At 44.4% G+C, this 26,034-nt stretch overlaps 1 protein-coding gene across 3 annotated transcripts; it reads left to right on the forward strand.

Moving 5' to 3' along the window:
* Positions 1-2,872: 2,872 nt before the first annotated feature.
* On the forward strand, positions 2,873-24,549 carry BAZ1A (bromodomain adjacent to zinc finger domain 1A). Of its 3 annotated transcripts, none has more exons than XM_078858347.1 (27): positions 2,873-3,895; positions 5,372-5,650; positions 6,392-6,529; positions 6,699-6,788; positions 6,901-6,988; positions 7,162-7,287; positions 7,494-7,596; positions 11,208-11,383; positions 12,330-12,425; positions 12,564-12,702; positions 13,049-13,195; positions 13,935-14,036; positions 14,229-14,453; positions 14,661-14,826; positions 15,276-15,371; positions 15,687-15,820; positions 16,673-16,998; positions 17,572-17,791; positions 18,448-18,593; positions 18,892-19,097; positions 19,181-19,329; positions 19,950-20,209; positions 20,858-21,147; positions 21,472-21,944; positions 22,546-22,694; positions 23,369-23,456; positions 23,628-24,549. In XM_078858347.1, the coding sequence occupies exons 1-27, from the start codon at positions 3,783-3,785 to the stop codon at positions 23,804-23,806; spliced, it is 4,704 nt and encodes a 1,567-aa protein (XP_078714473.1). In that variant the 5' UTR covers positions 2,873-3,782; the 3' UTR covers positions 23,807-24,549. The 3 variants fall into 3 exon arrangements, with proteins under 3 accessions (XP_078714473.1, XP_078714474.1, XP_078714475.1); XM_078858348.1 differs by having other exon boundaries at positions 22,549-22,694; XM_078858349.1 differs by having other exon boundaries at positions 19,953-20,209.
* The last annotated feature ends 1,485 nt before the right edge of the window (positions 24,550-26,034 follow it).

Genomic DNA, 26,034 nt, shown 5'->3' on the forward strand with positions numbered 1-26,034 from the left:
ATGACACCACCAACGCTTGGTCGGTGTGGGTTCGTGGACGGCAGAGATATGTGGGAACATACACAAGGACTGTACAGCACAACAGGGACATGTGCAGTTATTACACAACCGTAACTACTGGGTGGCTTTTTGGCTGCTGCCTTTGGCTGGCAGATAGAAGAACCACATGTAATATCCATGCTTAATACCTGACCCCACAAAAACCCATCGCAACAGATGGCACTCTGGCTCATTATCGAGAAAGCCCCCTTTGCAGGCAAGCATCGATTACAACACTAGCTTCGCACGTGGCCTCCTTTTTACAGCCCAGACTTGAACAGCGTGACCATGTATGGGTCGTCGTTTTTTTTTATCCGGGAATAATCAATGATAGTAGCTTCTCTTTCCCTTCATTTGAAGAGGGATGTGGTTACCACGCTGCCATTGCGTAACGCGGCGGCGGTGACGCGGGGCCTCATTCCCAACGCCGCTGCAATTTCCCAGTCCGCGTGCGCAGCGTCCCAGATTTCTTCGCCGCTGATTGGTGCTTGGCTCGCATTGAACGCGGCTTCGGGCCAATCGCTGACGAGACGTCGGCGGCGGCGCTTATCCGTTCTAGCGAATCTGATCCGTTAATAGATACCCAAACACGCCGGTGGATTATTATTACGTGAATACAACAATACTCGATTTGACATCCTCTACGAGTCGAACACTCATCTCAATATACATATGCAATGAATTAAAAGTCTCCTCTTCCGTTAGATACGGGCGCCATCGTGTTCACGATATTCATCAATCAACCTTTTCAGAAAAGGTTGATTTAAAAAATGTCACTTTGACCTTCCTGGCTTGTGTCTTGTGAAGCGCCATTGCCAGAAATGTTGCCTCTTACTATACTTTTTATTTTTGAAGGCAGTGTTATTGATGAATGTGTTGAGTTTTTTTTACTCCCATTAGACATCAGTGGGGTATCGAATAAAAAGTCACATTCAAGCAACAAGACAAGTCTAAGCCCCATTACTTTTTTTCTTTTAAGAGGGCTTCTAAATACAGTATGCCCGTCTTCATTCAAATATATCACTTCTAAAGCCTAATTTAAGTACCGAATCGCATTACAAATATATATAAACCAGAATAAACACTCAGTTTAAGCAGAAAGACCAAAGGAACATATTATTCACTGTCATATAACTTTACATTTACTATATTAGGAATAAAGGGGAAATAGCCAGGGAACAAATAACCACAGAGATGGAGGAATTAAAGATATCAACTCAAGCGTCGCAGCCGTGAAATGAGATGACATTGGGAGGCCTTTATGGAGTAGTGGCCGATTCTTTCAAAAAATATATATAAACAGTGTTTGTCCTGCTCTTGAGCGGAATATTTTATTCATTAAGTAAATATCGTATAAGTGCAATTACGAGTACATACTCTAATTACTGGAAAAAACGTAACTGAAAACGATCAACTGCAAACCCAGAACATTCATTGCACTCTAAATTGATTAACAAAATTGCCATTCAGCACGACCACTTTTTTTCAAGGTGAAAAATATTTTTAATGTTTAACCAGAATGAACATCACTTCGAGCCAAAAAAGAATAACACCCGACACAAACTACCTTGACTAACCAGACTAAACAGATGAACGTCCCAGGAGCTGTTGCACTCTAGATGATTTGGCCCACAACCCCACACAGCTTCTACAAAGCAAGGCCCTCATCCAGCAGTTTATGATGTCAGCAATATGTTCGGCAGCTAAATGCCAATGTCGAGGTCTGCGAGCCACGACGAGAGGGCTTCAAGAGAGAGAGAGAGAGAGTTCAATTTTGACTTTAAACTTTCGTGACTGCAGTAATTCATATTATTGGTTCTTTCGGTAGTCACGAAGATAGAAAATAAATAAAAACATTAAAAAAATATATTCTCTCTGCCTGATGAAGACCGCATGTGTTGCGATCGAAACGTCGTGGTTTTTTGCTTTTATTTTTATTTTATTTTCTATCTACGTGACTTTACCGAAAGAACCAAGAATATGAGTGTTCGTGTAGTTTTTCTATTCCCCATCGCAGACTGTAGTGGTTCCATTGTGGTCCATAGTTTGTGTTGAATGGCCACGATATTTGTATGTTGAATTTCTTTCGTGCCGTACGTTGCCAACCGTGCTAATCGGAGGTGCCAAATAAACGAGCTTTCAATTTTAAAAAGCTGTTTACACACCGCACTAGCTCAAACTACCGTGGTTTCTCTTTGCTCATCCAGCAATGGATCGAGCTAAAAAGGGCTGTCACGTGGAACACGCGTGCAACACTCCCGAGTCTCCACAGCTGCTGGCGGTGTCCACAGCAAACCACGTTGTCGATTTAAAGCTTTCGTGACTGCAAGAGATTCATATTCTTGGTTCTTTCAGTTCAAGTTCATTTATTAGGTATAGCCCTGTGAGCCATTCGGCTCTTGATTCGGGTGCAACCGAAACAAACAAAAACATGAACAAGAAAACATCTTAAAGTGAATATGTGCAAACAGAAAATCCAAGAAAAGACAGCAAAATATTGCAGAAAAAGCACCGTAAACCAACGCTGTGTGCAAAAATCGTGATTTTTATTATTTTATTTTTATTAATTTTAATTTCATTTTTTACCTACGTGACTTTACCGAAAAAAAGAATAGTATGAATCCTTGCAGTCACGAAAGCTTCAAATCTAGAAACAAGCACTCATCATCAGGTGTGAAAACCACAACAAGAATATGAAACCACGTTGTGGTGGTCCCCCCACCCCCAGCCCCTGCACGTCACGACCGGGGGCGTGACCCACGGCCAGGAGGGGGCGGGGCCAATGAGGGCTCAGAGCCCCCCCCCCCATCAATCCACCTCCCCCTGACCGGCCCTGCTTCCTCATTCATCTCCTCCTTCCTGTGCCCCCCTCTCGGTTTTATTTTCGCTCTCGCGTTCTCTGTTCAACAACAACACCACACATAGGATAGACACGGGGAGGAGGAGGTTGAGGTGGTGGTGGTTTAGACGCTAACTGGGTTTGAGAGGGCCCGGGGACGAGGCCAAACCCCATTTATCTTCGGTTAGACCCTCCCCCAGCAGTCTGTTGAGACAATAAAGTTGCCTCATCTTTGCTTTTTTATTATCGTGTGTGGAATAAAATAAACCTCGGGGTTGGGCACGGGTGGCCTGGAGATTGTTCAAACATTCGATCGCAAGTGCCGTGCGTCCATCAACATCCCAGAATTGGTGGCTTGAGAGCACATTAGCTCGTCTTTTTTGTTATTCCCCCCCCCATCTCATCTTGATAGCATCTAAGCATCGTGGTAATCGGCAGAGGAAGGCGGTTCATTGTCCCCGCCACCGCGTGGCTGCTGTTGGTGTGGTGGTGGTGGGGGAGGAGGAGGAGGCCGACCAGGAACAGGCGGAGCTGAGGGAGGAGAAGGCGGCGGCCTTTCCCTCCAAATCCATCGAGCGGCGCTCGCTTGGCGGCTGCTGCTGCTTTCATTCCATCTTAGACCGGTTGCGGGCTTAGAACGAGGAGGCGTAAAGAGGCTGTGAAGGAGAGAAATAGAAGTTGTGGAGGAAGAGGGAGTAGGTGGAGCAAAGGAAGAGAGAGAAAGAACGCGCGACGGAGAGGAGACGAACAGGAGTTTGTGAAGAGAAGACCGAGGGTTGTGAAAGGGGTCTGAGGAGGGTGAGACGCCCCGGGGTGGTGGGGGGAGGAGTGCCGGGTCGGTCGGTCCGTCTTGTGGTTCGTGTTGGTGGTGGTGGTGTTGGTGGTGGGCGACGAGAGCGGGAGGATGCCGCTGTTGCACCGCAAGCCGTTCCTGCGGCAGGCCCCGCCGGCCCAGCTGAGGCCCGACGAGGGCCTCTTCCTCTGCAAGGTCACCAACGAGGCGTTCCGGGACTACGAGTGAGTGCCGAGAGGCGTTTTGTATTGCCACGGAGGGCCTCGTTTGTGTGAATTAGTGACGAGGTTTTTGTGTTTTGTCGGCGCTGTCATCTCGCCAGTTCGAGATGGACGAGGTGGTGGTGTTGGTGGTGATGTTTGGTGATCACGATGATTGATTATGGCGGCCAGGGTGGTGGTGGTTGTGATGATAATTGGTCGTAGCGGTGGTGTCGGTGATAATGATGATGGCGATTTTGATGATTGAGCCCAAGGCCTCGTGGCGGACCAGGAAGGACACATTGTACTTTTTTTGTTTCGGTATCGCGCCGTGAGAGGGCGGGCGGGGGGGGAAGGAGGAGCAATGAACTCTCCTCGGGGCCTGGCTTGTCGTGAGCGCATTGTGAAAGGGGCTCAATGCCTCGGCTGGAGAGGGGCCGGGTCATTCATCTCATTAATTGTCGCTGCCTTGAGACGCGATTCGCCATCTTTCATGGCTCCCCATGCAGACCGCGGCACAAACAAAACCAACCGCTCGCCCACACTCCGTGTGCTGCTGCTGATGATGCTGTCTCCTGTCCATCATCCGTGCCACTCACGCCACCAGCCAAGCACATGGTTGGCATCAGGGATGGCTCCGTGTGGTTATGTGGACAGATACCAAAGCCCTTGGAGATCTCCCTTGCCCAGGCGAACGCCCCTGTTGTTTCAAATGTTGGGTTGGTCGATCCCAGGATTATAATTACTACCTCCTGGGGTACAAATAATCGGAACGTATGGGGAGTAAGAGGGCGTAACTGCATTTAACTGACATAACCGTAACGACGTATAGTACGTATTTCCTAGGACAGATGGCTCAATAAGAGGACGATCGTGGGAAAGCCGGACAGGTGGCAACCAAACCCAGGTTCAGGTTCCTTAACGGCGAGGAGGGGGTTAGAGTTGGAGCTGGCCTCTCATATCGCCAACGAGAGCGACACGTGGGTCCAGCAGGGTTTGTGGCCTCCACAGCCAAGCCACATTGACTTTGGGCGATATCTGGTGCCCGCAGTTCATCAAGTGTTCTACATGTGCGCCCCCCCCCCCCCCCTATTAAACTCGGCGTGCGACTTCGTGCGAAACTCGAGACCTAAATTATGATCCATTGCGCACTGAAAAAGAATGCCCGCTTTGGAAATAACATAGATGTTAAGTACTTGCATACCTTTTTTTTATGTTAGCCATGTTACATAACTGAAATGCTTGAAAACTTTACTATGCGCATTTCATGCCATACCTAACTTGGAGCTGGTTATGATATTTAACCAGAGCTTAATTTCTTGGAATATTTTCCGGGGGTACCCAATCCAGTAAAATATTTTCCAGAGACAGCTCCAACTGATATCAAGCCCAGTGTTTATTGTTTATCCATGCCAACATGCCTCTAAGTGCTTCAAACACTAGCTAATGAATGATACTTTTCTCCCCATTATGTTATCGCTCTCTCTCGCTCACTCTCAGTGAGTTTTTTGAGCGCACCATCCTGTGCAATAGCTTGGTGTGGAGCTGTGCGGTGACGGGCAAGTCTGGCTTCACCTACCAGGAGGCTCTCGATTCAGAGGAGAAAGCTCGTGCCTCTCTCCAGAAGCTGCCATCAGTGCTGCTCGCGCCGCTACTCTACCTGGCCGCTTGCACAACCCGCACACGCTTCCAGGATCTGTGCGAGGATGTGTACGCCTTCTTCAAAGACCGCTTTTTAATCGGCGAGCAAGTGGAGGTGGTGCATGCCAGCGGTGCTAGGTATGTTGTGCGAGAATTTACACCACGGGTGGTCAAACCGCGGCTCGTGAGCCGAATGTGCCTCCCCGGGGAGTTAAAGCACGGCTCGATAGAGACACAACAAATTTGTAACTTGTCTAAAGAACTTTATTTAAAAGAGGAAAAGTCTGTGGAAGTGAGAGCGACCCAGGGCACTCACCCTTGGAAATGGAGCCAGACATGAGTACTCCCGAAGTGCTCTTGCAGATATATTTCCTCACAACCAACCAGTGAGCACTAACCGACCTTATGTGACCACCGCACACGTATCTTGTGGCTCTCGGTCACGTGAAAATGTCGGTAAGTAGCTCTTAGGTTCTAGACGCTTTGCCTCCCCTGGTTTACGTGGTGCTTAAACAAATTCTGTACAAGATTGTTCTGGAAAGCCAATTAACTAAAGCATCAGTTTATTTACCATATTCTCCGGATTATAATCTGCTCCATATAATCAGGTGCTCCACAAATGACCAGTGTCAATGCATTTATGCAAATCTGGTCACACCTTACTAGATAATAAAAAACATACCCTTAACGTTTGCTTTCAAATATAGGGGGGGGGATCGAGTGTATCTTATAATCTGGAGAATATGGTATACTGTATGTATTACTCTGGTTCTACTGTATGTATGTTGAACTTCTTTCGCACAGTAAAGACAGTTTGACTTGTATATGCTTTTACAGAGTGTTGATTTCAACATTTGTGCTTTCGTGTGAACCTAACAGACAAAGTTGCTGCGTGATGGCAGTGGTATCGCCTCCAATGGAAAACGGCAGGGCCAATGGGCATGCTGCAAAGGCTGACGTGATTGTGATCAGCGACAGTGATGGAGAAGAAGATAAAGATGACAGTGGCTCAGGCCTGTAAGAATTACTTTTCTGGACCATATTTATAACAAATAAATTTAAATATATTTATTTCTCATTCAAATTACTCATGTGAGTGACATTGCTCATGCATCTTTGGCGTTGCAGTTGTCATTGAAGTTTTTTGACTTGCTAATTTTTTCTCTCTTCCCAAAATAACCCACAGAGTCCGAAACCCTGCGCTATACCGATACAAAGTAAAGTTGCTCAAGATGGAATCAAGGCAGCCATTTATTATTGAGGCTAGTGTAATTGGGTAAGTGTACATATTTTGCGTACTGTTTTATTATAGTAGTAAAACTAATAAAACACTTTTTTACTTTGACTTTGTACCTAATAATAATGTTTATTGTTTGTGTTTCCATTAGTCGCCGGAAAGGATTTTTCACAAGGGAAAAAGTTAAAATGTTCTTGAAGCAGAACACAGAAGTTTTAAATGGAGTCATTAAAGTAAAGGTATGTATGTTATTTCAATTATATTTAAGTAATTTCCCAATTGTATGCTTAATTTAGAATAATCTTCGAATGTTGAAAATGACAGTCATAAATTGTACCTGCATGCTTACTTATAAATGGTATGTTGGTGAAGCTGCTGGAACCATATTAACCATAATGCATTACCTTTGCAGGCCAGCACAGTGGCCAAGTACAAGCTGAATGAGTTCAACTTCCGGGCAGTGTTTCCCGATGGAGCCCCGATGTTTAACAGCAACTCTGTGTCACGCCGTGTGCGTCCTAAGAGTCAGGTGCCAATGGTGAGAGGTTACGACAAAGTTCAAGATGACTATTTAACATTGATGAATCATGAATTTGTGCCAATGTGCAAGTTTACTAAACTCTTATGACACAGTAAAACCCATATAAACTTCAGAGAACAATAATTACTGATAATTTTGATGGACTGGTTGGGAACATTACATTTTAGTGTAGCTGATTGTATACAATGTGAACTGTTTCTCAGGCTGCTGGTGACATGGACAGAGATGGTTCTCAGCATCACAGCAACAAAGCCGAGCGAGAAATGGAGAAATTGAGAGAGAAGAAAGAAGCAATGAGAAGAGCAGGTGAGATAGAGAAAATGACATCACTGCAAATGAAACTCATTTTTTATTTTGCCTACTCGAATAGAATGTAATAATTTAGGCTTTTTACGTACTGTCTTTTGTACAATAATCACGGCGTTTGTACTGTCTTTTACTGCCTCATCTTTTGTCCTGTCTTAGCACTGTTTATACTGTATTATGTGTTTTGTCTGCACAGTAAACCCTGAATATTAGCGGGTTTTACAAATGCGGCATTGCGTAATCGCAACAGATTTATTGTAGTGCTATTGAAATTCGCGGGGTAGTGTTTTAAATATCCGCGGCCCTAGCACACTACTATCCGACAAGAAGTATTGTATTGACACATGGCAGCGGCGTGCATGGTGAGTGTGCGAACGTTACCCACGCGATGCTCTGCCTCTCAGTCTGCCTTTGTCACACTGTTTTACACGCGAGTCTATTACCTTAATTTTTTGGAACTACGCACTGTTACCGCGAACCATGGCCCCCTAAACAAAAATTAAGTGCTATTAAAGGTGAGTTAAAATAATACCGTAAAAGGTAAATTTATTTATTCATTGATATTTGTACTTTTAAACATGTTTATGTTCATTGTGAAAGGTAAGTTTAATAACACAAATACTATACAATGTATTCTTTAATACAGCAAAAGCTCTGTTATCTGGCACTTTACCATCCGGAATGCTCTATTAACTCACATCTGTCATAGACAGTGATACAAATTTTCCTTCACGTATCCGGAAAAATTTCGACAGCCACGTGGCATCTTGCCGTACACTTTTCATAGATCTGTTGTTTATGGGAGCTTCAGGACGCTAACGAGTGGTGGCGCTAGCTGAATTCTGTACTACTGTATACTGTAGTTTAAATGGCCCTACTGCGTTTCTGCAATTAATGTAGAATGATATACAACTGACTGGTAAGTACCTTTGTCAAATTGTATATTATTTATTACTAGCCTTTTGCCCGTCCATGGATGGGTGTATTCCAGTAAATCTGAAACTTGCAAGCGAAAAGCAGACTGCGACGTGATATTAATTGCATTAATGCGTGTGCAATTTGTAAGGGCGTGGGGACACAGACCTATTTAATTTTAAGGTTATAATCCCTTGTTCATCATGACGTCCTTTTTACTTTGATGTCTCAACAGCGTTACAGAGATCGCGTGACGTGAGGGTTCTGCCTTTGTAGTGAGGGTTATGACGCTGAGGAGGGGGGAGGAGGCACCTCGCCCCCCCATGTGGAGTGACGTCACCCGCTAATAATTATCAATAGAGGGGGGGATGGTTTCGATATGGTGACGTCACCTGCTCATGATTATTAATGAGGGAGGGTTCTCCATGTGGAGTGCCATCACCCGCTCATTAGTAATGAGGGGGGGCTATTCGATGTGGAGTGACGTCACCAGCTCATGATTATGAATGAGGGGTGGGGGGGGGGTACATTTGGAAGACATCACCTGCTTATGAATATTAATGAGGGGGGATGGTCGATGTGGAGTGACGTCATGAGCGTTAAGGACATTCCTGGGTGATTGTTAGGTATATCATAGTTAAAATGTAGACTTCGTTTCTTTCTTGAAAAGTGTTATGTACTTTGAAAATTTGGTGAGCCAAAAGTATAACTCTCAGATCAACGGGCATATTTGACAAGAGCTTTTGCTGTATTTGCATACAATTTATATGGTTCTGTTTAAATATAATGTATGCTTATGCCCCCCCCACCCTATTTTCATCATAAGCTTTGAGTAATAAAAGTCGTAGATTTTATATTCATGCCGTTCTCCAGGAACGCATTAAGGGTGTGCTGTACTATTTTTGTCTTTTGTATACAGCAAGTCCTCGCTGTATAAAGCCAATCCTCGTTAAACGGGAGTAATTTTCCCATCAGGAATAATGATAACGGTGGGGGTGCCGTTCCAGCCTGTAAATTTTTGACAGTGCCGTACATATGCTGTGTGTGACAGTCCTTTATTTAAATATAAAGTGCGTGAGAGAGATGGGGAGTGAAAAAGATATGGAAGTCGGATGACACAAGGCACACAAAGATGCTGGAGCAAAGACGGAGGAAGAGAAAGACCCGCCGTGTATCACAGCACGCATTAGTACAGTACCAGCTCCTTGCATCCGTATCTCTGATGAGCACGGCTGGCTATGTATGGTGTGAAAGAAGTTCTACATAGCATCACCGAACAATGCTGCCTAGACCCACGCCACTCAAAAAAGTAGTCTGTCATGCGCGAGACTCGCGTTAAAGCGGGCATGGTACGCGTTAAGCGAAAAACGTTCTAAATAACAAAAACAGCGTTTAAGCAAAAATGTGTTGTGCGAACGAGTGTTAAATGGGGATTTACTGTACAGGAGACCCTCGAATATCGTGGGGGGGTGGGGGGTTACGTTCTTGGAAAGTGTCGCGAAAGCCAAAACCGCGATACTTAAGCCTAACCTAAATAATGGGGTTAAGTACTTGGCAACCGAAAAGACACATCACAATTGAAATAGGGACGATACTGTATGCCAAATGAACTAAATAAAAAATTTGAATAAACACGTAAAAACCCCATACAAAAAACATTCCTAGACAATAAATAGTTTAAATGCTTAATAAATACTGTACTTGCTGATGATGATCCAAAGCGCGTGTGTTTGTCCGCGACGGTTTGCGCTCTGCCACGAACCCGGCTACCCGAGTTAGATTTCCACTCGCAGCCAACACTATTGATGACAATCTTAACTGGTTCTGGGCTTTCCCCTACGTCAACTCAGCCTCAAATGAGTACCTGATGCGATGTGTAAACATAGCCACCCGGGAGACAAAGGCAGCCAGGTGTGGTGCTGGCAACCCACCCCCTCGTGTGCTGTGCCGGCCTTCATAGGTGCTCGCTAACAGCACTTTCACCAATAGTCTGTTAAGGCTCTATGGGAGATCTTTCTCTTTTTGTTTTGTCCGCGAGATGCTTATACGGCAAAGGTCGAGGTGTGACTGACTTGCCTTGCGTTCCTTGCCCGCGCCACACCACGGTATCAGCTTCCGTGTCCAGTATATCTGCGAAAGGCCAAAACTAATCCCTGCTATAGCTAAATTGATTTACTGAGAGGTTGCCCGCGATAGGTAAAAATCTCAAACAAACCCGCAATATTCAAGGTTCTCCTGTACTATATGTATGTACTCTGACATCTTTTGTCATGATTTCTTTGCAACGTGTTCCCTCTTATGTACCATCTTTCTGTAGTCTCCCATCTATACTTATTTTTTGTAATTGGTCCATGCATTGGTTTTGTCACTTGTACAGTATTTTTATTTCTATATTGTACACTTATTTTAGCTATCTGAACTGTACAGGTGTGGGCATGAATAAAACATTTCTTGTCATCAAAATATTTGCATACAAATCACTCAGAAAAAAACATATTCTTGGGCAAGCAATGCACCTACAGTATTGTTTGGGTCCCAATTGATTGTCATAGATATATTTCCACATCATTCCATTCCGAATACTGTCTTGGGAGAAATATCAGTTAACACTCAAGATCTGGAAGTGTAATGACATGGCCATAAACGCATTTGATAGAAAGCTAATTATGGATTCTGTAATGTCTGCTGTTGTGCAGCAGCCGCCCATGCCAAAGAAAACAAAGCTCCGGGTCTCCGGCAGAATGAGGAGAGTGCAAGCGTGAGCGCTTATGCCCGGGAGCAGCAGCTCCGGAGGAACCTGCTGGAGGCCAGGATGACGCAAAGGCAGGAAAAACTCAAGGAGAAAGAGCGGCTCAAGGAAATGAAAGAAAAGGTTTTTAATTTAATCCCCCACTATAAGTTACTTTGTGTTCTAATATTTTGTTTTTCTTAGCCCTTTCTAAAAATCGGCTATTTATTGTTCGAAGGTCTCCTCCACACCATTTGCATTTTTCACAGTTCATTGATGACACATGAACTGATGTCATCACGTCATCTCTGTACTAGTCAATCTTATACGCTGCTTTCTGCCCTTTGACTGCCATTTTGTTACAATCATCCACCATTAGCCATCATCTATTTTAGTGACGTGTTCAGTCCAAGGCCGCCTGCTTATCCTAACAGGAAACAATGTATCTGATTCGAGGTCCCTGATTCACCTGTTCCTTTTTCTGTTTCTCTTTTTATTTGTATGTACACATCACTCCTTGATATCTGTATAGTTTTCAGTTTTTGCTTAATTTTCTTTGTCGGGTCCTTGTTGATGATCTGTCATCATGAGTACTAGGTACTGCTTTAAAACTTTATTCTTAAGAAACATTGACATTTGGCTTTTTATTTTCAAATAAAATATTCCAAAAGAACTCTATCCTGTTATTGTTTTCTGCTTTCTTTAAGAATGTTGATCCTGATTGACCTTCATAAATTGCCCTGGTTTATACATATTCTGTTTTTCTAATGACTAAATCAAACTATTACCCTCTGTAAAATGTGGTTCTGCAGATTTTAGTCGTTGTCAGAAATATATTTGTGCCAATGTCATAATTAAAATTGAATGGTGCCTTGAACAGATTTTTATTAAGTGGACCCTTTGCCAGTAAAAGGAATATAGTAAAATAATAACCACATGGAAGAATGGGAAGCTTATCGGAAAATTACTAACGCTAATAACTCCTGCACATCTCCATGTGAGTAATAATACAGTTTAGCAAATCTCGATAAAAAGTCGAAGTGGAATGTCTGGTTACACAAGTCTTTTGGCATGTCGCACGGTTTGCCAGGAGCGTGAAAAATTGCGTGAAGAGAAGCGTAAATATGCAGAGTACATCAAGGAGTGGAATCGACTGCGAGATGACATGGAATGTGAAGACTTGAAGGTGAGTACGAGAATTCGTTTGGAATTTTTTGATGATTTTGCCAATGCCCTTATTCACACACAATGTCAATATCGGGCAAATATGCTCATGATGTGGGTGTGCATCTCCCCTGATTTCCACTGCCCTCTGTGTTCTCAGGCTCTGCCTGAGCCCCTTGCAGTGCGGACACGATTGCCTCCGGAGCTGTTTGGCGACGCCCTCATGCTGCTAGAGTTCCTACATGCATTTGGGGATTTCTTTGACCTCAAGGATGAATTTCCGAATGGCATCACGCTCGGTAAATTTTTTTCAAACACTCGCGGGGATAATAGTTTGTTTAACCATTCATCATTAAAATGACACGGGTAGAGGCTTGTGAACAAAAAACATTCTAATTGTGCAGTTCTGAGCCATTTTTGTAATGAGCCGTGATGTAAGTTTATACAATCGTGAATGTCTGTGTGAGAATGTAGATGCTGCCTTGTTTTTCCACGTTATTTAGTCCGCAGCCTTTTCTTACCATGTGCTTCTTTTGTTATCTCAAATACCCTTTGTTCCTCCACCTCAAGATATTCTGAATTGTAGGTTCGGTATAAATAATAATAAAAATTGTAATATTCTTTGGTGTTGTGATGTGATTGTAGACATGGTGGAGGAGGCCATGGTGGACCATGACCCAGAGGGCCCGCTCTGCGAGTTACTCTTCTTCTTCCTCTCTGCCATCTTCCAAACAATGACTGCTGAGGAGGAAGATGGCGTGCGGGAACAACCCACGGATGCTGATGCAAAAAGTATGAAGAATTTATCACACCAGCAAAATAGAGTTTCAGCTCCATTTGAGTCGATTTCCAGCAAGCTGCTTGAGGGTATTAGTTCTGTATTACCAGGCATGCTTAGTATTTACTGGCTGATGATGAAGTTAAACTTATATCACTTCGTATTGAATGTATAATTTAATATCGTTTAGCTTTAAATTATTAGAATTGTGATCTCCGCACATGGGATTTTTTTGTTTACATTGGCTATACCTATTTAAACCAATTTTTCCCAATATAAAGAGACGTTTTATTTCAAATAGGTTCTTACCTGTCTATAAATAAAGAGCATCTGTATAAGTCTGTATATTTCGATTTAAAGCTTTCGTGACTGCAGGGATTCATCTTCTTGGTTCTTTCGGTAAAGTCACGTAGAAGGGAAGTAATAGAATAATAAAAATAAAACCTAAAACAATTCTCACGACGTTTCGACCACAACGCAAGCAGCCGTCCTCAGGTGAAAACTAGGTCTGTCGAGGCGACAGCGTCTGAATGAGTCTGTATAGTTAATTTATATCATTTAAGTGGAAAGGGTCTTTATTTAAAACTTCCAACAGGTATTTTTACCAAGTTAAGTTTGACTTATTTGCGATTGGCTTCACTACATAATGTAAAATTCACTTAAAAACAAAAGCATGTTCTGTTCATGAAATGCCCAAAATGGTTACAACATGCAAGCAGTGAAGCTGATGATTGTCTCATCTATGGGCTGCAGTGACTGGGCTGTCCGAGGCCCTTGAAGAGGAGCAGGACAACACCAAGGCAGCCATCGGCGCTGTGGCTGCGATGGCTGCAGCTTGGCCACAGCTGCACCAGGGTATGGTAGAAAATCCTGACCTGCGATGGGATTGTAAAATACATAAACACCATGAGTGAATTTGTACTCCTTATGATATATATTATCTGCAGCATTACAGGAAACGTTTTCTTCAGGCAAGATGACTCTCAAACCCTTTAGAGGTGGCAAAGTGGGTGTGTTACACGTCCCTGGTGTGTGTACATTGTGCAGGTCGTTCCCTCCGCAAACTGGACATGGATAGCTGCTCGGTCTCAGAAATCCTGCGCCTTCATGTGCTCATGGCCGGCTCTGATGTGATGCCTGCCAACTCCAAGTACCGATATCAGCAGCGTGGTGGCTTTGACACCATGGATGGGCCCTGTGTGGAGTTACGGCTCAGCCAGCCCGGCCTCCTCAAGCGGCTGGCAAATGTCTCGGCGTACGATCTCACCCCAGGTAAGCACAAGCTCTGCCAACATAGACACTGAACAGTGATTGAACGTCCCTCACTTTCAGTGCCATTATTTTGTGAGTATTATCTGTGTGTTGTGCATATCCAAAAAAGTCGTTGTGCCCTTTTTTACATGATGAATTACCTGAAACAATGGCTTGTGTAATTGCAACTTCTCATTGCGTTCGTTTGCTGGCATCTTGTGTGTTTAGCGGAGAAGTTGATGATTGTGAAAGCATTGAGTTTGGAGCTGCTGACACTGGTGACGACGCGCGACTACATCGACGACAACTTCGATGTGCTGAAGCAGGCGCGCCAGGACTTCCGCGAGCTCAAAAATGCCAAGCTGCGGCGTGAGCGCGAAGAGGCTGCCGCTAGGTGAGGGAAGACCCATTGTGTGGCTGCCATGTTGTTGTTGTCATCCGCCTGTGCTTCTGACTGCTGGGCAAAGGCCTCCCACTTTCTCTTCCACGCTTTCCTATCCAAGGTTGTACCAGTACAGTAGTGTCCCAAAAATACTTAGATTTTGTCTCTCCAACTCTTCCTTCATCGTCCTTTTCCTTTTTTCCCCCTTCTCTCGATATTCAAACTGCAGTTTATTTTGTCAATCTCTAGTTAATTGTTCTCATTGTGTCCTGCACTTTTTAACTTTGTTTATTTTGCTTTAACATTCCTTAACCTAACCTTCTGACTTGTAAACATCTTTTCAAATTTATATTTGGCACACTTGTACGTTTTGTTTACATGTTTAATTGTCTGCCTAGAATGACGTATATATCTTGACGTGACACCTAACACTTGCCCTGTGTTGCTGGCCGGCCAAACAGGCTCAGAAGGGTCAAGGAGGAGAAAATTAAAGAGCAGGAACGCAAGCTCATCCAGGGCAATCCTGTGGAGGAACCGCTCAAAAATGGTGTCGATGGGTATGTGAATTTGTGCATTTTTAGCAGCTGAAAATAGATTTTTCAAAAACCTACAACAATCACGTGTGGGTAGAAATATTGTGAAAATTTTAAATATGATTTTGACTGACAGGTTTTTTTCTTTCCCATCAGGAATGGGTAACAGTTTTGTTGGCCAATTTGCCCCCATTGGCTCTTCCATCAGCATTTGTCAACCCTCTTAACCTTGTTAATTGCCTCTCCTTTTGACAGGCTTCGTATATTTGTATTAAATTTGAAGGTGATATTTGTGCACAGTCGGTTGTTGATAGAAGAAGCGCTGTTATGACTGCGTAGTGACGACTCTGGAATGGACACGAGCACGGAGGGGCTTGATGGTGCGGCCAGGGGCTCGGCCCAGGACGAGCAAGTGGCAGGTTCCAGCAAGCCACGCAGAGGCCGGCCCAAGAACACCGAGCGCAATAAGTCGGGTAAAGGGGGCACATTCTTCAGCTTGTTACGTAGATTATCATAATCATCGGCTATTAATTATATCACGAATGGATGAAGGTTTCACCAAACCATCTCTTACAGTCATGTGACGTAAGGACCCAGCTAGCACAGTCTCCACCGTGGACGTCCTCTCGGGCACATTCACACTCTTGGCTTGCCACCCCTTCGTTATTCTCGGCCACTGGCCATCAACCCTCCGAGAAACATGTCCTGCCCATTCTAACTTAACTGTTCTTAACAGTTAAAATTATGTGTTTAACGTGTCTATTTAGATGATATTTTGTCTAACTACACACTAGTTACAGGCTGCTCCGTTGATAGGTTGTGAGCAGCACAGGGCAGTGCAGCAAAATACGCTGTTGTACTGTATTATGCTCCCCACCTTCACCAACCAGCACTGATCAGCGTAGTGAAGTGTAAGTCAAGGAAACCCCCACAACCAAACACGGAGTGGAGAAACCTTCATCCAGCAGTGGGTTTACAAAAGGCATGTACTTGTACACACTACAGTTTTTTCACGACAGGTTTTCTTTTCTAAAGCAATACTTTCGTAAATGTACAAAAGCACAGCACACTCCAAGGGCATGACAGATTTAACAGTAGTGACACGTGAAAGGTTTTTTTCTTTTCGCGCAAATATTTCCTAATAATAGTCACTTTTTGCAAAGGTAAGATAATGCTCACGGGTTTCAGCATTGATGCATTGGGATTAAACTTTCATTGCACAACATTTTCATGCTCACCTCTTCCAGGTTCTTCTTGGATTGAGGGTGTTTACTCAAAGCATTTAATAATTGCCGAGTGCTGCGATTCTTGTGGCGCATTGACAGGCAAGCAGGGAAAGAAGTCGGGAAAAGATGACAACAGCGCAGAGATCTCGGAAGCGGACATCTTGGTGCTTCGCGAGAAGGAGCTCGTTGAAAGAATCCTCTCTGCAGTGGCTCGTACGAATGTGGCGCCGCTGGGGCGCGACCGATTTTACCGTCGCTACTGGATTTTTAACACCATACCGGGGCTCTTTATGGAGGAGGACTACCATGGGCTAACAGAGGACATGCTGCATCCACCCTCTGGAAGGGGAGATCATGGGGCACCAGACAAGGCCACTAGCATGGAGGACGGCAGCAAAGCAAGCCCACACAAGTTGGAACCTCTGGTATTTAAAGAAACTGCTTCTCGTGTGTGCAGTGATGATGTGATGGTGATAAGATTTAATTTTGAAACAAAACAAATAAAATGGCGTGAAGTTATGAAGTGTAAGTTTAATGATCTGGTGAGTCTATGAATGGTGATGTTTCAGGGTCACAATTTTGATTCAAGAATGGCTTATTTAACATTGTGTTGAATTGCAGCGTCCACTTGTGTCAGTCGTAAAGCATACAACATAAATCGGAAAACTTAAATTCTTTCCCACGCAGTTCACTGCATGTATTGTGAGCTTAACTTTAAAATTAAGGTTTTTGTTGCCGTTACAATGGTCAATATTTGGTTTTGGGTTAGACCACATAGTTTTATGCCAAAATTCAGATATTGTACATGTACACATACTGGATTATTGTGAACTTCAGAATTGAATAACTGATCCGTTGTTACACCTCTAGTGTTAAGAGTGCGCATAGTGTCATTTTATTGAGTATTAAAGAAAAATTTAATTCCAATCCAGAGGAATTGTTAAAAGCATGTGACTTTGGTGTTCACCGATATCTTCTCTGTTGCCCTGCCTGGACAGCTTGCTGGAAGTGGTGACAGGACGACTGAGGAGGGCTGTGAGGTGAAACGCCCAAACCGATGGTTTTATTTCCATCGCCCTGAGCAACTCGATGAGCTCTTGGAGAGCCTGAACTTGCGTGGGTTACGGGAGAGCAGTCTCCGTGAGGCCCTGATCCTGGAGCGGGAGCGGATCATCCAGAGCCTGCAGCTGGCACAGACTGAGCTCATTCACCTCTCAGGTATGGAAGTAGCATGCAAGTCATCGCATCTGACTGCCTCTTGTCAAATCACCTGCAATGTGCTGGATCTCGTCAGATCTCGGTAGCCAAGTGGGGTTGAGCCAGGATAGTGCGTGGATAGGCGGCCACCACACATACCAAGTTGTCACAGGCAGCTACAGGGATGTGCTATGTGGTGACCAGCAGAAGGAAATGCAGCAAAATCGATTGGTTCACTATTTATATGCTCCCAATACCTATGTTCCCTACCTTCATTAACCTGCACTGACCAGCATGGGAAATACGGTCGATTACCCTCACGATGCGCATGTGGGGAAGATCCTCATTCGGCTGTGGATTGACAGAAGGGTTGCGGGTGTACACGTACAATATCTAAGTAAAGGATAAAGGTGTGCATTTATAGGGTGCTCAAATGCCTCGGCAATGCAAGAGTGCCTTGCATCACATTTCATCTCGCCAGAGAGGGGGATTGTTGTCGTGAGCTTACTGTGAGAATCCTGCATTCAAGATAATCATGTCATAATAACTTGGAAACTATGACCAGGTGTCTTATCCTTTAGTTTTCAGAGAGGAAACAAACTGCTACATCCATTTCACTTGAAACATCAAACTTAACTAATAGTGTCTTAATTTTGCCTTTGAATTGTTCGACCTAGAACGAGAGCCTGTGGAGAATGATGATGATAAAGTGTCCAGTCAGGGGCCACCTTCAAGCGCTGAAGTGCAGCTGGAAGGACGCTTGAAGGACCTTCTTTTGGACATGGAGGACCGCATCTGGCAAGGAACTCTTGGAGGCATTCAGGTGCCTTGTTTTGACAGTGATGATGTCCTCTGGAGAAGCAACAACATTTTACAATATGACGCTATGTTTCGATATCCAGTTAAGAGCTTGGGGAAATTAACCATGAACCCCAATGAGATTTTCAATAAAGATTATGCGTATAAAATAGACTGTCATGTTACTTAACAATGCACAGCTTGCCAAAAGAGTTTGGGGGCTTCTTTTGCTTCAATCAGAAGCTGAAGTTGGAGCTTTTCCAGTACATGCTCGTGATGTTCCATGTAACTTTTTCCAAAACATTTCACTATTCTGCCTGCAGGTGGCAGACCGGCTTGCCTGGCGTACAGCCTTGCAAAACGGCCACTACGACCCCATGTGTGACGAGCTGGTGTGGGGACCTCAGGGAGAGCGCAACCTCAAGATCAGCAAGCTCCGAGAAAGTGGACAGCTCAAGTCGGAGCAGGATGGCCCAGCACAGGCCATGGAAACGGGCACACCTCTAGAAAAGCCTTCCACTAAGGACAGGTAGCTGTATTTTGTATGTGCGTGTTTTTAAACATACACCTGCAATGGTGCAATGTAATTTACAATGAAGTGTTTTCCTGCAGACTTTCAGATGTCAAGTTGGAGGGGCGCAGTGGGGGGAGTTTGGGTACCAGTACCCCCCAAGCAACCAACCTCCCAGTTCGTCACCTGGCCATGGCCTTGCTGCAGATCGAGCAGGGCTTGGGCCGCCGCTTCCTTAAGGAGCCTCTTGGTACGACGTTTGACATGCGTACAAACACACACACACACCTGGACGTGTGTAGAATTAGCATATGAGTCACTCCAGATGTTTATCAATGCACATGTGTGTGAAGGGCATTGGTCCTTAAACAGTAGAGGAAGCCAAGAAACATGGAAGACCAGACACGAGAAAAAGCAAGGAGAAGAAGAAATACTTGCGATGATAAAACAGAATTTGCAATGATAAATATGGTTAGAGCACAAAATTATGGCTTTATTTTACTTTTTGAACTACATTAGTTATTATTCTTTAAAAGTAGGAGAATGGAATTTTTGTCTTCGTCGGCCAAATTGGACTTTCAAATACCTTGGGCAGGCAACCACACAAAGTCGTCACCTTGATCACTTCTGTGGCTGCAATTGGTCCTTGCAGTGACAAGTGGCTGAGCTTGCTAATATCAACACAATATTTCCAGGTCTAAATATTTTCTCTCGTACCCGATTAGCGGGGCTGAGATGCCTGCGGTGACGTACAAACACTTTTTACGGGCCATGCTAAATTGCTAGGCCTCAAGTGGCCACGGGCCGTATGGAATTAAGTCACGGGCCATAGCTTTCCCCACCCCCCATGTGAATCTATGCTTTGTGCAGCAGTGGAGAGCAGCGAAGGTGGCGGAATTCGGGCAAATCGGACGCTGTTGGAGCGCTGGGAGGAGTCGCTGATGGTGTGCACCAGTATGTCTCAAGTGTTTGTGCACCTCGCCACGCTGGAGGGCAGCGTGGTGTGGGCGCGCTCCGTGCTCAACACGCGCTGCCGCATTTGCCGGCGCAAGAGGGACGCAGAGTGCATGCTCCTGTGCGACGGCTGTGACCGAGGGCATCACACTTACTGTCTACGGCCACCGGTCAAGGTACGGCGTTTGTACCGAGCTGTCTTGGGATCCCTTTTTTTATTTACATAGTTTGGTTGGAAGGTAAAATACAGGAAGCGTTTCTGAGACAGTCTCATTAGCATCGACGCAGTTCGCATATTCTTGGTTCTTTCGGTAAAGTCACGTAGATAGAAAACAAAAATCTAAATTGAAAGCAAAAAACCCACGATGTTTCGATCGCAACACAAGCGGTCTTCTTCGGGTGGAGAGAAAAGAGAGGGGGCAACCTTCCAAATGTAGCTGCTTATATAAGGGCTCCAGAGTGAGTGGATGAGAGAGAGGGGGTGGGGCAGAGATAGGAATGGGGATAACAAAGCTGAGAGGAATGGGGATACTCGGGAGTGGGCCGGGGTGAAACGGCTGCGTGAGCAGCAGTTTGCATGGCAAGTAGGTTCCAATCGTTTCTACCTTGGAAATAAATGCTGTTAGTACGCTCAGTATATAAATAGTTTATTTTATGCCCTTATGTTGATGTGCTATATTAAAGAAATTAGAGTTATTCAGGTTTAGCAGCCATTGTACACGTACAGCACTTTATTCAATTCTCTGCTGGCTTGGAGCCCTCCCCATGCTGTGAGGGTCATGGAAGTTATTTTATCATTGGTTGTGTGTCGCTGTTACTTTCAGACAATTCCACAGGGAGACTGGTTCTGCCCGAACTGCCGGCCCAAGAACAGGAAGCATCGCCCAGCAGAACGAAAACGATCTAAATATGTGGAGAGTGAAGAGGAGGAGGAAGAGGAGGAGGAGGAAGAGGAGGAGGAGGAGGAGGAAGAAGAGGAGGAGGGGGAACAAGAAGAGGAGGAGAATAATGATAACAGTGACGAATCTGATGAGAGCCAAGAAGAAGATGAATCGGATGATACTTCAGAGGACGAGGTAGATGATGAGGAAGAAGAATTGGAGGAAGAGGCGAGGTAACTATTACGCTGATTTTACCCTGCTGTAAATTATCTTGATGAATTTCTCCCTATTTAAAGCCACTAATGAATGATCTGTGAATTACTTACTGGTGTTAAGTCAAGTGTAGAAATGTATGATCTCCATGATAGGTTGATTTCACCTTTGAACATTACAAAGCCTCCATCTTTGCACATATTTTAGCTCATCTGTCAATGTGTATTGGTATATTTGATTTAATATGCATTCTCACAATTTTGTATATAGAATCAATATGATCTAGTGTTCAGTTAAGCTATGTATTAAAAATGATGCATGTTTACTTGGTCTGTCTGTCAAAGGTCTTCACAGAGAGGGCGAGTTAAATTGCCTGTAAAGCTTCGAGGTAAAGTGGCCAGCCAGGGTAAAAACTACTTTGAACAGGAATCCAGACAAACTCCCAATGATGCTTCTTCACGTACTCGACCAAACGGACCCAAGCAATCCACTTCTGCAAGCAAGAATGATCAAAAGTCATTGCCAGGTTCGGGTAAAAGCACTCCTAAGCAGAGCCCAGGCTCGGGGAAGAGCCTAGCCTCGTTGGATAAGGCTGGAGCTAAGCAGAAGGCCGCGTCGGAGGGTCGCAAAAAAAGCCCAGGTTCATCGTCACGACCACGCTCTAACGGGTCACCCAGCAATGGAGCTTCACCTGCGGAAGTGTCTGGACCAACACGCAGCCGAGGGCGGCCCCCCAATGTTCGCATAGGTGGCTCGGAGACCTCCCCAGGGACAGCTGAAACTGGACGCCGAGCAAGCAAACGTATCAGCGACGCCGGTAGGGTCGACCATTCACTGTTAAACATAATTCCCGCGACCCTTGTAGGGTTTTGTCTATGACCAACACACATGGAATCCATCTTATCGTGTCACATCTCTGAAGCTAGACAGGGCTGGGCCCGGATAACACATGAATGGTCGACCACTATGCATAACGGATGTTATGTGTTGCTGCAGCAGGGCTATGTTTTGGACAGCAGAGGGTAGTCCAGCGGAATCCTTTGTTATACTGTGCTACGCTGGCATGTTTATGCTCCCCACCTTCACCAATCCACACTGACGGGCCTCTGACTTTTGTTAGTGACTCGCACACATTTTGTGCATGTTATATATCGGACTTGTTATTATGCTAATAGTATGGTCAAATAACACCAATGACCCACGTGGTGTGGGGAGGCCATCCAGCACTGTACTGACTAAAGGGCTGCACATGTGTAGAGGTCTTGTCATGATAAAAATGTATAATAATTGTTTAGACTTTGATGTATTATGTGTAAAGAGAACTACCACAGCTTGCAATTGAAATGTGTTACAGAAGTCAACACATCCCAGTGAGTATATCTTCACGTCACCGTGTCATTGTGCTCTTGTGTTATCAGCAGAAGGCAGTGGTGAGGCATCTACGAGCCGGCGAAGCTCAAGCCGGCACTCGGGAACGCACGAGCTAACAGCGTGCGAGCAGCTAGTGATCGAACTGATCCGACACATTGACAGCTGGCCCTTCCTCAAGCTGGTCCAGCGCAGTCAGGTAATGTCACTTGGCCAAGAGCAACGTTCCACGTCCAAAAATAAAAACAATGGGGCCAAAAATGGCACACGTGGTGCCCATGTGTCTGACCCCACTTTCTGGGCGAAGGTGGCGCACGCTGATAATCCTGTACTGTGGAGGCGAGGGTTGGTGGATCACACACACATGTCGTGAAACTACCTTGTGGGCATCGAGGTTGACTTTATCTTGCTCGCTAGGAGATGGTCGTACAGCAAGTGTGAACTAATCTCCATCTGTTCCATCTCTCTATGAGATAGATTTGCCCCCTCGCACAAGAGGGTTTTATCCGGGTGCTCTGGTTTCTTCCCACATATAAACACTGATCAATTGACCGATAACACCTTATATATATGATCACAGAGTTTGGGGAGTAATTGGGTGCCGGCTAACTACCTTGGCTGCCTTTTCTCCTTTTCTGTGGTGCCTCACGCCTCTGAATATTTATGAAGTGTGAGTGAATACTGTGCGCATTACAAGTGAAAACTATTGTTACTATAATTGGAGTTGTGCTGTCAAAGCTGTAAATACATAGCAACCATGCTTTATATTGATTTTTTCTACCATAGCAACAGTTGCGCACAACAGCATTTGTATTGCAATATCCAATATATGTGAACATACTGTTGTAAAATGACACGTTTACTTTCAAACAGGTGCCAGATTATTATGACATCGTTAAAAAGCCCATTGCTTTGAATGTGATACGTGAGAAGCTGAACAGCTGGGAATACGCCGCCTCTGGTAAGTCTGACAAAAACAGCTTCACAACATACAAAATACAAATGTTATTTTCCATGCAATTCAACATAATTCCGCTAAGCATTATGATAGAAGAAAACTGTTGCCTCTGTATAAACCACAACTTTGATGCCCTGAAAGCTGATGCGTATTTCTATTTTTTGTCACCAACAGCTGACTTTTTGTCAGATGTGGATCTCCTATTTCGGAACTGTTTTGACTACAATCCTCAGCACACCAACGAGGCCAAGGCTGGTGAGAGGCTACAGGCATATTTCTTTGAACGAGCTGCTGCGCTTGGTCTCACTTCTGCCTCACAGGACGCCTTACCCCACAAACGTACCCGGCGATAGGACAGTTGAATAAGCACTGTCTCATTGGTTAACCACTCGGGCAACTGTGTGGGCAAAATGTTCAGACTAACCAGGTTAAATAAAATCTTTTGTAAAATGGTATGCAAAGGATTACAGTTTATTTTTTTGGTTTGTAAAATAAAACACGTTTTCCAAAGGCGTTTACAGCAATATGATACTGATGTTAAGCTTCAATGCTTGTCTTTATGGCCAGGATCTTGGGACAGCTTTACGATACACTTGATAGCCGATCGACATTTTTGTACCTTTGAACAAAGCAGTTGTCATGCAGGCTAAATAAAGTCAACTTTGGCACTGTTTATGAAGTAAAAGAAAATCTGCATTAAGCTGCGCAATGGGAGATATTTTAACACACTGGGCTACAAACTGGAATGGCCTCTGTGTGCTTTTGAGAGCTGTGCAAACACGACCAATAGAAAATGCAAGGACGCAAATATTTTAAATAACGTGGCATCTTCAATACAAATTTACAGTATTTTTCATAGCCTTTAGTTAATATTTATTATACTTCCAATGTTTATGTGCATATTTGGATAATTCCAGCATTGGTGTTAGATGTGGAATTCTGTCAACCCGTTAACAATCGTGCTTTCCGCCTCAGCTCTTTCGCCAAGATTATAAATGTTATTGTCTTCACTTGCTAAATAAGCACTCAGGAAGTACCTTCTACTTTTTGTAATACTGTACTGTATTTTGAAGTGAAATTAAAAACACTTTAAAGAGCTGGTGTTGGTTTGATATCTTGGGAGTTTACACCAATGGTAATGATGGAAGCTGGGTGGCAGTGCCGGTGGCTTGTAATCCAGTGACTCGGGCAGGGTTGGTGGATCATTTATAAATAGAGCATGTGACACCTCCTTACAATGCAACAAGATGTCTAGGAGACTGCAGGACATGTTTCTGATGTGTTTTGAATGGAGGTTTGTAAAGTCCATTGTCTCCAATTTGATGTGGCATTTCTTCAAAAATTATTGTTATTCCATGCATTTTATTCCCATTTACTTTGTAAAGCTCAAATACACGCAGGTCATTTTTTCTAAATTAAGCAAAATTATATCATGCAAACCATTATAATAATAGAGAATGCATTTATTGCCCTAAACTATTTCGGAGTTTTATCTGCCCAAAGGCTCCAATAACAGCAAGAAATTGCCACCACTTGTGGGCCACTTGTATTCGTCAATAACACACGGAAAAATAGGCGACTTTTGGGCAATGGCCCTTCAAAGCTCATGAAAGAAGGGTCGTTATTCATTGACACGTATTGTTTAGTTTTTATTTTAAGGCAGTGTTATTGACGAAAATGAATTTTTGTGCTTGTCAAGTGACATTTTATTTTCGCTTAAACACGTGGCACCTTTCTACGTCCAAGTGTTCGAACGCCGGGCGTTCATATGGGATTAACTTGTCTGTCCCCAGCTGGATGTTTATAAATAACGGTCATGATTACAGTAATTTACATAAATTAGCATTTTCTACCAGACGATGATGGCCTGCTATAAAAGCCCGGCGTTCCGTTTATCCGTCAACTAAATTATAAGAACCCTTCAGAAGGCCTGAATAAAAAAAGTTATCGAAAGTGTGGACCCCAGCAGATGTGGAGGTAAGCAGTTCATCCAACATGTTTCCAAAAGTTGTCGACCCCCCCAAAAATGTTTTCACCCCCCAGCCCATGCCCCCCCCCCCAAATTGTTTTATTTTGTAGGCATATATGCCTACACGCCCGACATACAATAGTCAGTATCTGCACACATGGGGGGGAGGGGTGAAGAGGACCGTGGGTGCAGAGTGACAAAATTATAGTATTTGGAGTGACATCGGGGATGTCACTGTTGATTGATATGTGGAATGAGTGACTTCCGTGTGGCTACACACACGGCCGATCACTCAGCGCGGTTCCACCATCCACACTCGGCTACGTCGCTGGTTGGTGGTGTGCCAAGGAGGGTGATGGAAGCCCGCAGGAGATCTTCCACATGGCCGGACGACGGAGAGAGATGACGGCGAGCAGCAATGCAGTCCGGACCCAAGACTGCACACACGAACCCCCGAGTCCTCCACCCCCGCTTATATCACCCCAGGTTTTCTGGTTAGATTTTATGTCGCTATTTCATTATACCTGATGATGATTGCTTGTGTTGCAATCGAAACGTCGTATTCTATTATTTAATTTATTATTTTATCTTTAGACGTGACTTAACCGAAAG

This window comes from Lampetra fluviatilis, chromosome 7 (assembly GCF_964198595.1).
Source record: "Lampetra fluviatilis chromosome 7, kcLamFluv1.1, whole genome shotgun sequence".
Taxonomy (NCBI): Eukaryota; Metazoa; Chordata; class Hyperoartia; order Petromyzontiformes; family Petromyzontidae; genus Lampetra; species Lampetra fluviatilis.

Coding starts and splice junctions, on each gene's coding strand:
- BAZ1A (XM_078858347.1), top strand. CDS start 3,783: ATGCCGCTGTTGCACCGCAAGCCGTTCCTGCGGCAGGCCCCGCCGGCC. Junction 12,703..13,048: donor TCCGAATGGCATCACGCTCG/GTAAATTTTTTT, acceptor ATGTGATTGTAG/ACATGGTGGAGGAGGCCATG. Junction 14,037..14,228: donor TTGGCCACAGCTGCACCAGG/GTATGGTAGAAA, acceptor TACATTGTGCAG/GTCGTTCCCTCCGCAAACTG.